This window comes from Nematostella vectensis, chromosome 1 (assembly GCF_932526225.1).
Source record: "Nematostella vectensis chromosome 1, jaNemVect1.1, whole genome shotgun sequence".
Lineage (NCBI taxonomy): Eukaryota > Metazoa > Cnidaria > Anthozoa > Actiniaria > Edwardsiidae > Nematostella > Nematostella vectensis.
The window spans coordinates 12,137,757-12,149,841 of record NC_064034.1 but is presented as its reverse complement, the minus strand read 5'-3'; the positions used below and the strand labels follow the sequence as shown (position 1 = coordinate 12,149,841).

General features: G+C 43.5%; 1 protein-coding gene across 1 annotated transcript in view; it reads right to left on the bottom strand.

The window, feature by feature from the left end:
• LOC5517416 overlaps window positions 1-12,085 on the bottom strand; it is a 62,574-nt gene that overhangs the window by 3,782 nt on the left and 46,707 nt on the right. Inside the window, exons 74-96 of the mRNA XM_032387420.2 lie at window positions 11,181-11,506; window positions 10,781-10,922; window positions 10,368-10,676; window positions 9,989-10,285; window positions 9,125-9,435; window positions 8,485-8,629; window positions 8,318-8,380; window positions 7,105-7,386; window positions 6,625-6,789; window positions 6,513-6,545; window positions 6,138-6,422; window positions 5,781-5,948; window positions 5,419-5,451; window positions 5,049-5,330; window positions 4,396-4,872; window positions 3,541-3,837; window positions 2,865-3,181; window positions 2,355-2,499; window positions 2,165-2,236; window positions 1,488-1,769; window positions 1,092-1,262; window positions 682-1,005; window positions 63-362 (exon numbers count right to left, since the gene is read on the bottom strand). Coding sequence (XP_032243311.2) covers window positions 63-362; window positions 682-1,005; window positions 1,092-1,262; window positions 1,488-1,769; window positions 2,165-2,236; window positions 2,355-2,499; window positions 2,865-3,181; window positions 3,541-3,837; window positions 4,396-4,872; window positions 5,049-5,330; window positions 5,419-5,451; window positions 5,781-5,948; window positions 6,138-6,422; window positions 6,513-6,545; window positions 6,625-6,789; window positions 7,105-7,386; window positions 8,318-8,380; window positions 8,485-8,629; window positions 9,125-9,435; window positions 9,989-10,285; window positions 10,368-10,676; window positions 10,781-10,922; window positions 11,181-11,506 — 5,226 coding nt within the window. The remainder of the gene's footprint in view (window positions 1-62; window positions 363-681; window positions 1,006-1,091; window positions 1,263-1,487; window positions 1,770-2,164; window positions 2,237-2,354; window positions 2,500-2,864; window positions 3,182-3,540; window positions 3,838-4,395; window positions 4,873-5,048; window positions 5,331-5,418; window positions 5,452-5,780; window positions 5,949-6,137; window positions 6,423-6,512; window positions 6,546-6,624; window positions 6,790-7,104; window positions 7,387-8,317; window positions 8,381-8,484; window positions 8,630-9,124; window positions 9,436-9,988; window positions 10,286-10,367; window positions 10,677-10,780; window positions 10,923-11,180; window positions 11,507-12,085) is intronic.

Below are 12,085 nucleotides of genomic sequence, written 5' to 3'. Positions count from 1 at the left end.
TTACTTGGTATCTACGACAAACGGAAATGATACTATACAGCATAATTAGCAGGTACTCATACCTCTTGCATGAATAACATAAACGTCGTTTCGCCAGTTACCACCAGTTCCACGAGAACAGCCTCGCTTTAGCCCCCAAGCGGAGTAGCTATTGTGGGCGGTTGGGCCAGACCGACACTCGTTGTGCGCCTGCATAGAGAACACTCTGTAGCCGCGGCGATTGGCCTTGCGGTAACACCTCCTGACTGCGCCACGTCCGCGGAACCTCCCAAGTAGTACGGGCAGAGCTCGTATGTGCCTATCGCGATAACAGCCGAGGGAACCGTAGGGTCTACCACCCCACTTGCGTCGAGGCGGAACGACTAGGAAACGTCAAGTCAGTATTCATGTTGTCTCAATACTACTTTCTTTAAGGACGCGTCAACATTTTAATTCACGGTAATCACTGTCTTACTCGTTTTTGTTTTGTGGGGCCTATGTAGTTCTATAAAAAAATTATTCAAACTTCCAATTAAGTGCTTCAAACGTTAAAATATTGAAACAAGAAGACTCTCAATTTTCTTTATGTAAGTCGAGTGCACTAATTACCTTAAAAACCATCGAACGAGAAAAACAACAATACAGCAATTGACATTACATAATCAACGACAAACTCGACCTATAGTTTCTTTAAGCCCTTACCAATGCTGATACTGTAAACATCATTTGCCCATGGACCTCCGGTAAAGTGACGGCATCTATTAGATGGGCCATAACGTCCAAACGTGAGATGCGCGCTGCGTCCAGAGAAACAGTGTCCCCCAGCTTGGACGGCAAACATCCTGAAGCCTTGTCTGACAGCCGCAATGTAACACCTCTGGACAGCATTCTTTCCTCTGAAGTGACCCAGATATGTTCTCAGTGCCCTTCGGCGCGTGTCCTTGAAGCAGCCAACGATAGTGTAGTGATGAACGTTGAATGATGGACGCGGTCGTGGTTGTGGTTTTGGTCTAGGCTTAGGGCGCGCTGTTTACAAAGTCAAAAAATTGTGTTGGTATCCCGAGTACGCGGAACTAATGCAAAATAAAAGTAAACAAGAAACGAGAACGCACTTTTCCCTGAGCAGAATCCGAGCTTCCTGTCTCTGTCGTAGTTGGGGGTCAATGAGCACCAGGGTCGCCTGTCCCGCCTGCCGGCTTTCGTGCAGCTGTTGTAGCGGCGGCCGCGGTAGATGAACGGGAACGAGCAGCAATGGCGGTCTGTTGTCCTCTGCTTACATTTACCTTAAAGGCAAAATATTGTGACAACGCGCACACGCAAAGTTAAAAGTGCACTCTATCACTATTTCAACTAAAAAAAGAAAAAAAGGGAAAAAAAAGAAAAAGAAAAAGAAGAAAAAAAGAGCACATAAAACAACTTTAGCAATCTCACTGTCTAATGCAGCTATTACTACAGAGACTTTAGAAAGGTCAAAATAAAGAAAAGAATGCTTGAATAACAATGTTTACCTTGTACTTTGTAGACAGTGTTGGCCCATGGTCCTCCCTTGCCGTTGCGGCATCTGTTGGACTTGCCATATTTGGCATAAGTACGATGAGCATTTTTACCGGTAGCACACCATCCACCGTGTTGTACAGCAAACACTTTGTATCCGTATCTCAAAGCCACCAGAGCGCACTTCTTGATAGCGTCAGCACGGCGGCGGTAGTAGTCCTTCAGGATGACGTCACGTCCGTCCATTTGGGGAACGGCGCGGCGACCGGTGTCACGGTAGCAGCCGACGTCACGCACTACGAGAAAAATTGTCAATGTTATTGAGTTTGAATAAATTATTAATTTGTGCAGGTGTCGTTGTTGTAGGATAATTTTTTCGTGTATATTTGATTCAATAATTTTCTTTTGCAATTTGAATCGCCAAACTGCATGATGACTTCCATGAATGGGTCGGTTGCACTGGATAAGCCTGTCCACACGAAAAATCCTTATCCGGCGATTGGAAAACTGCCCCTGAACCCTAACCATGCAAAAAGTGGATACATCAAAGAACAGGAAATATAAAAGCAAAGACTTTACAGTTTGTACCCATTTGAACAGCATTGAAACTAACATGCTACTAGTCCTCTCTTATTCTACAAATAAGGGAAGCATCATCTGTGTGTTAAATTGGCCTCCTTTAAATACATACCCTTCACTCCGGTGGTGATGGTAATTCGAGGTGGTGGTCTTGGCCGAGGTTTGGGCTTCGGTTTTGGTAGACCTAGAATTATTATTTCAGTAAGACCACAAAATCCACAGACAGGTGCAAAAAGTACAAAAAAGCAGAAATAAAATGAAAAGTTGTTAAATTACAAAAAGTTGCAAAATAAAAGCCTTACCACCAATACGTTTTCCATACAACTCGAGCCTCATGGAGATGTGGCCGTACCAACGGATGGGTCTAACCTTGATAAAGCGGGCTTTGATAGCCGGTCTGAATATATGGGTAACAACAGTGTTTCTGTTGAAGTTGCCAGCAAAGACCTGTCGATTGGAGAAAAGTACGTCAATGAAAAGCACTCATTTCAAACTCGGGAAAGAATTATATTATTGGCTGTACTCACACTTGTGGCATAACTATCATCCCCCCCCCCCCCAAAAAAAAAAAGAAAAAAAAAAAAACTTCGAAATCAAAGGACCGATAGAAAATTATTAGAAAGAAATAAAATACATAAAAGGCAAGTGCGAAATATAAGAAATTATCAAATTAGAAGGGAGTGAGGGAAAGATCGAATTAAAAAATTTTTTTTCTAATAATTGATTTAAAATGATGCTAGAAGTACTACAGATAGAGCGAAAGGTTGCTTTTAAAAAGACTGGGCTGTAGTGAAAATGTCTAGTTCAGGTACCTTGTTACGTTTGTAGGGGCGGAAGACCTTGCCGTCCTGGCTGTACTCCACGCTATAGCTTGTCACCCACTGACTATGGTCCTGTCGCCCTTGCGTCGAGATCATTTTGATGAGGGTAGTACGTCGAAGATCGATCTGAATCCATTGGTTGCGGTTTAATCCCCTGGAAGACCATGCTCCGGTCTTGCGACCTCGTCTGCGCCTGTTGAGTCGAGCGTTTTCTGGCCCATGGTTTCGATCCCACTTAGAAGAAGCGCGAATGGCGTTGTTTGGAATAAAGCCATTCTCCATTCCGAGAGGTGAGAAAGGCCGGCCAGCTAGAAAAAAATATACAGCGTATATTATGTTTGACATTCATTTGCCTGGTGCAATAACTTTTTTTTTCATGCAATTTGCAAGTAACGCAAACTCACAAACTCACGCTAAAATTAACACGGAAACGGATTCGGCTGACACGCCTAGGCGACGAAAAATAATATTTTCAAAAATTAATCCCTTTCTTAAGTAGAAACTTTCTGGCTTATTACTAACCACTGAATAACTTGTTTTCTATTGACCAACAATAACTTTCTTCCTGCTCCAACAACATCATTTTTCATATTTTTGTATGACGCGGCCAAGTTTCAAGACTTTTAGCGCGTGGGGCAAAGAAACATGAAGGACATATTGAGCTTACCTCGCTTCAGGATAACATAGACATCGTTTCTCCAGCTACCGCCGGTCCAGCGTGAACAGCCTCCTTTTCGACCCCAGGCGGAGTAAGAATTATGAGCCTTAGGGCCTGACCGACACTCGTTGTGCGCCTGCATGGAGAACACTTTGTAGCCTCGGCGGTTTGCTTGGTGGTAACAGCGCATGACAGCATTGCGCCCGCGGAATCTTCCGAGAAGAACAGGCAGAGCTCGTACGTGTCTATCACGGTAGCATCCAAGGAAGCCGAATGGCTTGCGCTTCCATCTTCGAGGAGGGATAACTTATTAAATAAAACAGGAATATCAGTAGACAGAAATGATTGCCTCATTAGTTAAGTGTAGATGAAGTAAAACGCGAAGGAGAGTGCATAAAGCAAGTTGGTTTACAATCCTTAACTCATCTCTATTGCAAAGGCCATGGACATATTCTAGCGAATACAAAGAATCTTATATATTATCGTTCCTTCTTACTTGGGAAAGAGCAGAAGAGAACAGCGATTATTATACCTTCTAATTATCGGATTTAATAATCGGATTAAGCATGTAAACAAGGCTAGGACTTTTAAGTTTAAAGCCGCTATAGATTTCATGTTCGATGAAATTAGATCAAATCTGTGCACCTTTTTTGCGACTTCTGCACTAAAATGACCTTTTCAAGCAATTTTTGCACGACAAATAAACGGTCCTCAACGTCCTTACACAGAACACCCAACCAACAGAGCATATTTTTACGCTTACAGTTATATTCTACTAAATTACTGTTTAGATACGCTTCAGTAGAAATTGGATATCCAATTCCAGGTTTCTACTGTAACATAGTTCAATTATCATAGGCTTACGTTTAGTTATGCTGTAGACATCATTTGCCCATCGACCTCCCTTGAAGTTTCGACATGCCCTTGATGGGCCATATCGTCTAAAGGTTAGGTGTGCGTTTCTTCCAGAGAAACAATGTCCCCCGGCTTGGACGGCAAACATCCTGAAGCCTCGTCTGACGGCCTCATTGTAACACCTCTGGACAGCATTCCTTCCTCTGAAGTAACCCAGTTTTGCTTTCAGAGCACGACGATGCCTGTCATTGAAGCAGCCAACGATGGTGTAATGTTTAATGAAGCGGCCTTTGGGACGTGGGCGAGGTCTTGGGGGTCGGACACCACGACAGTATCCCCATTTCCTGTCTTTGTCGTAATTGCTTGTTGTTGCGCACCACGCACCGCGCTTGCTGTTGACCGTGGTGCAAGAAGAGTACAGCCTCTTTTTGTACACAAACGGGAAGACGCAGCATTCACCCTTCGTTGTGCGTTGCTTGCAAGTTCCTATAGAACCACACAATTAATTATTGCATCATCAAAGAATTGCATTCAGTGCCATTCCGGTGATCCACCAGACCCGTAGAAATACCAACATACTTGTTGGACAATTGGGGATTACCCCTGCCCTACACCTTTCCAATACCAGTTAACAAAGGGATACACACACTAACATCTCTTACCTGAAACCCTATAGACGTCGTTCGCCCAAGGTCCTCCCTTGCCGTTGCGACATTTGTTAGATTTGCCGTATTTCCTGTACGTGTGCTGTGCACGTGGTCCTGATGCACACCAGCCTCCGTTTTGAACACCAAACACACGGTATCCAAGGCGAGCGGCCACCAAAGCGCATCTACGAATTGCATTGCGTCTTCTTTGATAGTTTCCACCAATGAGCGCGAACTTGCCATCGAGTTGAGGGATCGCACGGCGACCAGTGTCTCGCCAGCAGCCAAGGTGTTCAACTGAAAAATTAAGTGATTATAATTTCAGTTTTTTTTTACAGAAAATATGCCAAAATAATACAGGGGGATATATCAATAAACTACGTACTTGTGATTGATGGTGTTATCTTGACTGGTTGAGCTGTTGGAAAAAAATAAATTTGTAAATTACTTGAAAATATACGTGACAGCAAGGTTATGAACTGGAATATTCCATATCGAGATTATCTTGAAGTTAAGTGAAGGGAAGTTCATTATTGTTTAACTTTCATTTTATATAAAAAGTAAGATGAATAGCAATATGAGTTTGAGCTAGATTTAGCTCGACAACTCAATCTAACTTGCTCTTCTGTCGGCTTCACCAGTTCTATCGGTTAAGTCTATCCTATGAAAATTGCGATTCTCAATGACGTTATCAGTAACTGTGAAATCCTATTTTGGAATACTACTACGTGTAAGCAATACACTTACCCACACGTCCTGGACAGTTGCCCCACAATCTGTCAACATCGTAGCTTGGGGTAATTGCACACCAAGGCCTATTATGTCTCGTCATGGTGCAGCTGTTGTACCGTTTGCCGCGATAAACGAACGGGAAAACACAGCAGTTGCCTTTGGTTGTTCTTACTCTGCAAGATCCTTAAAGCCGACAAAGGTGAGTTAGCAAAAATTTACAGGGCGTTGAATATATCCCCGCATTTTCCAGTCCATTAAAGTCTACCGGGAGTGTTTGGAGCAGCAAAGGTTTGGAATAGAAGCAAGGTGGAAAATTTATTAAAGTCTTGAATAAACTTGCAGGTATACAAAAGTATATTATTGATCTCTCACCTCGCAAACTGTACACCTGGTTGGCCCAGGGTCCACCTTCGCCATCCTTTCTGCATCTGTTATATGGTCCATATCGTCTGTACGTGAGATGAGCTCTACTGCTAGTCGCACACCAGCCGCCGTTTTGAACAGCGAACACGCGCCATCCGCGTCTAGCAGCCACAAGCGCGCATTTCTGGATCGCGTATCGTCGCCTGGGGTAACTGCCCTTGAGCAGCTTACTCTTGCCCTCCATTGGTGGAATGGCGCGGCGGCCGGTGTCACGGAAACATCCGATGCTTACGGCTGTAACGAAAATAGAAAATTAAGACTTTGCGCGCTTAAAGGAATAGCAAGATCAGGAAATAATAAAGTGGAATAGTCAAGGCAACTGACCAACAAGTCCTCTGGTGACTGGAACACGTCGTCCTATAAAAGAAATAAAATAATTGAAGTTAAATATAGAGATAAGAGCACAACCATTCCAATGAGATACCAAAGCTTTTACCTCCACAGAATCCGAGCTTCCTGTCTCTGTCGTAGTTGGGGGTCAATGAGCACCAGGGTCGCCTGTCCCGCCTGCCGGCTTTCGTGCAGCTGTTGTAGCGGCGGCCGCGGTAGATGAACGGGAACGAGCAGCAATGTCCATCGTTGGTCTTCTGTCGGCAGTTTCCTGAAAAGAAGAAATGTGTTAGAATAGCAAGTGATGAGATCTCGGTAAAACAGAAACGCCAGCAAAGCCAGAAAGGTAAAGCACAGAGTCGTTATAACCGCAACCAAAAATTCAATGAATTTTTATTTTTTATGCGATATATGAAAAAAAGCACTCAAATCGCCTTCAGTACATTTTAGCCACTAACATTTAATTCTCGAAATTGAGAATAATGGTAAACTTTAAAAACAAACCCTCTTAAGAACATTTGGTAGAATCTGGCCACCCCATTAAGAACCTAAGCACATTATATCTGAAAAGAGATAACAAGCTTACCATGTACTCTGTAGACAGTGTTGGCCCACGGTCCTCCCTTGCCGTTGCGGCATCTGTTGGACTTGCCATATTTGGAATAAGTACGATGAGCATTTTTACCGGTAGCACACCATCCACCGTGTTGTACAGCAAACACTTTGTATCCGTATCTCAAAGCCACCAGAGCGCACTTCTTGATAGCGTCAGCACGGCGGCGGTAGTAGTCCTTCAGGATGACGTCACGTCCGTCCATTTGGGGAACGGCGCGGCGACCGGTGTCACGGTAGCAGCCGATGTCACGCACTGTAAATGAGATCAAAACATAATGGGATAAGAGAGCGAGACATGTGCAGGCTTCTTCCACGGCAAAAAGACCACTTCTCTTTGAAATCATAATAAGAAAGATAATGTAATCAAGCGCCTGGGCAGTTATTCAACTTTTCTTGTCCCGCGGTTATTATTACTATCATGTGACGATAAACGGATGTGCTAAAATATAAATTTTACATATCCAAAAACTATTTTGCTGACAGCAGGACTAAGACATTGACACAAAATAATACTAAACTGAATTCCCAATTCCATATACAAAAATAGACTCTTACAAACTATTTTTATCCCAAGTTATGAAAACATAGACATATTTCGGATCACTGTAAGTGTAGAAACATTCAGCAACTTTTACAAATAGCTAATTCAATCAATTCAACTTTAATCTAGTAATATTGTAAGTCGCCGATTTTAGCACGTAACCTCACTTCTTACTGATATTTGCTATAATCAATCCTATGCAAGCGTTCGGAATTGTATTCTTACACTTTCTCTATCTTCGTACTCACACTTTAGAAGAAGACCCAATGTTAATCTCTGAATAAACTCCTTGAGCATATTTTAATTTTGCTTATTAGCTGGCATAACTATTTCTCTGGCGAAACATTTCTCTTGTGAAACTTAACATGCAATGACAGGATTTTTATTTTATTTCGAGGGCTCCAGCGATACAAAGCGAAACACCATTCAACTCTGTTAGTGTTTTCCAATGTTTATGTTCCTTGTCTCGCAGCATTGAAGGTACTTGGGTGCATTCATGTTTTGCTGTTGTTCCAATAATGGCGCCCAAGTTCAAAGCTCAATGAAAAGCTAGTGCCGGGTTGATGACCTCATACCGCTCGACCAATCAAAAGAACCTTTGCCTGACAGACGTAAAGCTTATAATAATAGATAGACCCCCTACCTCTTACTCCAGTAGCTACTTTAATCGTTGGTGGTTTTGGCTTGGGCTTTGGACGTGGAGGAGCTAAAACAAAAAGCAAAACAGAAATCATTTACAACATTACTCAAAGAAAATTTAATACATGATAATAGTAGTACACACAACATTGGATAACGGTTATTTCTCACCTCCTATACGCCGACCGTAGAGCTCGAATCTTAAAGACATGTGTTTGTGCCAAGACTGCGGGTAAATTCGGATGAACCTGGCCCGAATAGCTCGCTTGAAGACGCGGTTTACCACTGTGTTCCTGTCATAGTTGCCAGCAAATACCTACAATAAAGAGGTCGACAGTCAAGCTAGCATCCCAGAGATCGTTAAAAATATGCAAACAAACAGAAATGAGGGTTAGGTCATTTGTCGGCGTGCTAATGCATCCTTTTTTGCCGTACAGAATGTTGCAACTTTCCAGAAACTTTTCAACAAGGTTTCACATTCATAAATGCAAGACCCCGAAACTAGAGGTGCTTTTTATAACCCTGAGGACCCGAGCTTTGCTGGGAAAACACACAGCACTGCTGGGCCTAGCAATGTCGGCTTTGTTTGTGTACATGTTGGCTGACGTGAGAGTTGTTTTGCCAGTGTTTTTTTTGTCTTCCGTTAAACTAAGCTCGGCTGTTCGCCCAGAGACAGAGTTATGTCGGCATTGTTTGCAAGAGGGTTTTAAATTGACGCACGCGGAACAAGTTACAAAGTTTCAAACTAAAGCAAGCCGTAAGTCCCATAGAACAAGCACTTGAAGCTCTAAATACGCAACAGCTGCCTTACATTGGGGTAAGCAACCCAGTTGCGGCCATTGTTTCCGTAATAGATCTTGTAGCTTGTCACCCATTGGTTAAGGTCCTGGCGACCCTGGGTGGCGATCATGCGGATGACAGCGCGCCTGCGCAGATCAACCTGGATCCACTGACCGCGTCTGTTGTGTCTGGCAGACCAAGCGCCAATAGTACGTCTTCCTCGCTTCATATGGAGACGAGCAAGGTATGGAGCGTGGTTGCGGTCCCATTGTGACGAAGCGCGGATGTCTTGGCTACGGATTCGTCCGTTTTCCATTCCTAGAGGAGTCCTTCGACGTCCGGCTGAGATTTTGCAAGATAGGGTTATTCTTGGTGATAAAAGTGACAACATAATAATAACTTGCGGTGTTAATTTGATGGTCAAAGTCCCCGCAAGTCTATCATCAGATCGCCATTTCAATTGAAATTTGTGTACCGTTTGGGCAATAAAACACATTCAACGCATGCGTCGTATTAACATTATCATAGTCATAATGGATCATTGTGTAACATTACCATAGTCATAATGGATCGTTGTGTAACATTATCATAGTCATAATGGATCGTTGTGTAACATTATCATAGTCATAATGGATCGTTGTGTAACATTATCATAGTCATAATGGATCGTTGTGTAACATTATCATAGTCATAATGGATCGTTGTGTAACATTATCATAGTCATAATGGATCGTTGTGTAACAACCAGAGCTGCCTCGGTAGTCAACTCATTCGACATTAACGTTTGAGTCTAAACTAAAACTAATAACAGTATCACTCATACTTCTTGCACACACACATACGCATTCAAGGCAGAACGTTAAGATCCGTTGGCTAAAATCTCAATCTCACATACCCTTTGATAGAATAACGTAGACATCATTAGCCCAGTTCCCGCCGGTCCAGTGTGAACATCCCCCTCGTCTCCCATACACAGAGTAAGTCACGTGGGCCGTGGGGCCTGACCGACACTCGTTGTGCGCCTGCATGGAGAACACTTTGTAACCGCGGCGGTTGGCTTGGTGGTAACAGCGCTGAACTGCATTACGGCCGCGGAATCTTCCGAGCAGAACAGGCAGCGCTCGTACGTGCATATCACGATAACAGCCGATCCAGCCGAATGGCTTTTTGTACCATTTTCGCGGTGGAATAACTGAGGGAAAATAGATCAGTAAAATAGATTTGAAACCATAAGAGAATAATGAAAAAAAAAAAAAACATAAAAAGGGTAATACCTATATTGATGGTGTAGACGTTGTTGGCCCAGATTCCTCCCACGTAGTTTCTGCACTTGTCGTATGGTCCGTATTTTGCGTAGGTCACATGAGCGTTACGTCCAGAGAAGCAGTGTCCACCGGCCTGCACCGAGAACATTCTGTAGCCCCTGGAGTACGCACGCTTGTAGCACTCTTGGATGGGGTTCTTCTTTATAAAGCCTAAAAAGTGCTTGAGAGCTCGTTGTCGCTTGTCTCTGAAGCAGCCTACTATGGTGTAGTGGTAGATGAAGCGAGGTGGTCGAGGAGGTGGTTTTATTCCAGGATTTTCTAAGAGCGAAATAAAACGGCGCAAGTCAATGTCAACACAGCTAAATTTTTTTATTAAAAACAAGGTCTTCGAACTCTTCGGATTAGATATATAAAGGACTTACTGAGTCTTTTCCCGTAGAGCTCTACCCTCATGGAGATATGGCCATGCCAGCTGAGAGGATAGAAGCGGATGTACCTCGCCAAGATGGGTGGTCTTAGACGTCGGACGACAACAGTGTGTCTGTCGTAGTTACCGGCAAAAACCTATTTGGAGAAAAGAATTTACATATAACAAAGACCCGATGTTTTATCATGTTAACAACAGGTTATTGCAATTAGAAATGTAACTTTTTTTCATGTTCTGTCATACGAAAACTGTCGAGTATGTAAAAATATGCTCAGTTCCAAGCTTTTACAAAATACCAATATACTTATACGCTTGCTTGATCTGCTGTTGCATAAAACATACTGTGGGCCGTTACACCTTAATCGAGAACGTTCATCTCCCATAGACTTTATTACCTTTAGTCTACGGCCAACTGTATACGGCCTAAGACGACCAGGACTTCTTCCGTACTTCAAAGTGTAGCTCTCGACCCATTGCGAGTAATCTTGACGCCCCTGAGTGGCGACCATTGTTATACCAGCGGGCCCAACAAGGTCGACCTGAAGCCACTGGCGGCGGTTATTGTGCTTGGCAGACCATGCACCCCGCCAGTGACCCCGCCTACGAATATGAAGGCGCGCCCGGTGAGCGGCATGCCAGCGGTCCCACTCAGATGAAGCAGACAAGTCCCTGACACGGACCTTTCCGCTTTGAACACCTAGAGCACGGGCGGGCTTGCCGGCTAAAAACGAAAAAAACGATCACTGTCAATATACAGGCCTAATGCGGAGCGAACATTTGTGACAAACAATTTTGGGGAGGGAGGAAGAGGGACTGAAACAAAAAAAAAAAGGTACTCTCAAAGAAAACTGAGAGACTCTTTGTCTGGGTTGTTTGGGGAGCTCCCCATCTCACCCTGATACGACTCTGATGGAATATTTCCCTTGAAGCCACCTGGGAGGGGGCGGGGGAGCTGGGGACAATGGAAAATCGAAAAGCTTTGAAGCTCGACCTGAAAATTCACCAAAGGTGCACCAAAAAATCAAGCTGAGGCATTTTGCTATAAAAGACAGGATCTGAAAAAACTCTGCAATCAACAGGTTGACATATACTATTCAAATTCAATGAAATTGTTTATTTTGTCAAAGGAATGTAATGATGTGAAATTCTCATGCAAATTGTCTCTGCCACCAAAACCGATGCTCCTGATAATATCTGACTTTTCGGACGCCTCGAACGAATCGGTTAACGAAAAAAAAAAGGGCAAATGGTGTAGCCCTGTCACCCGCCTAAATGATACAAGGCAAATGCTCCGGATGTT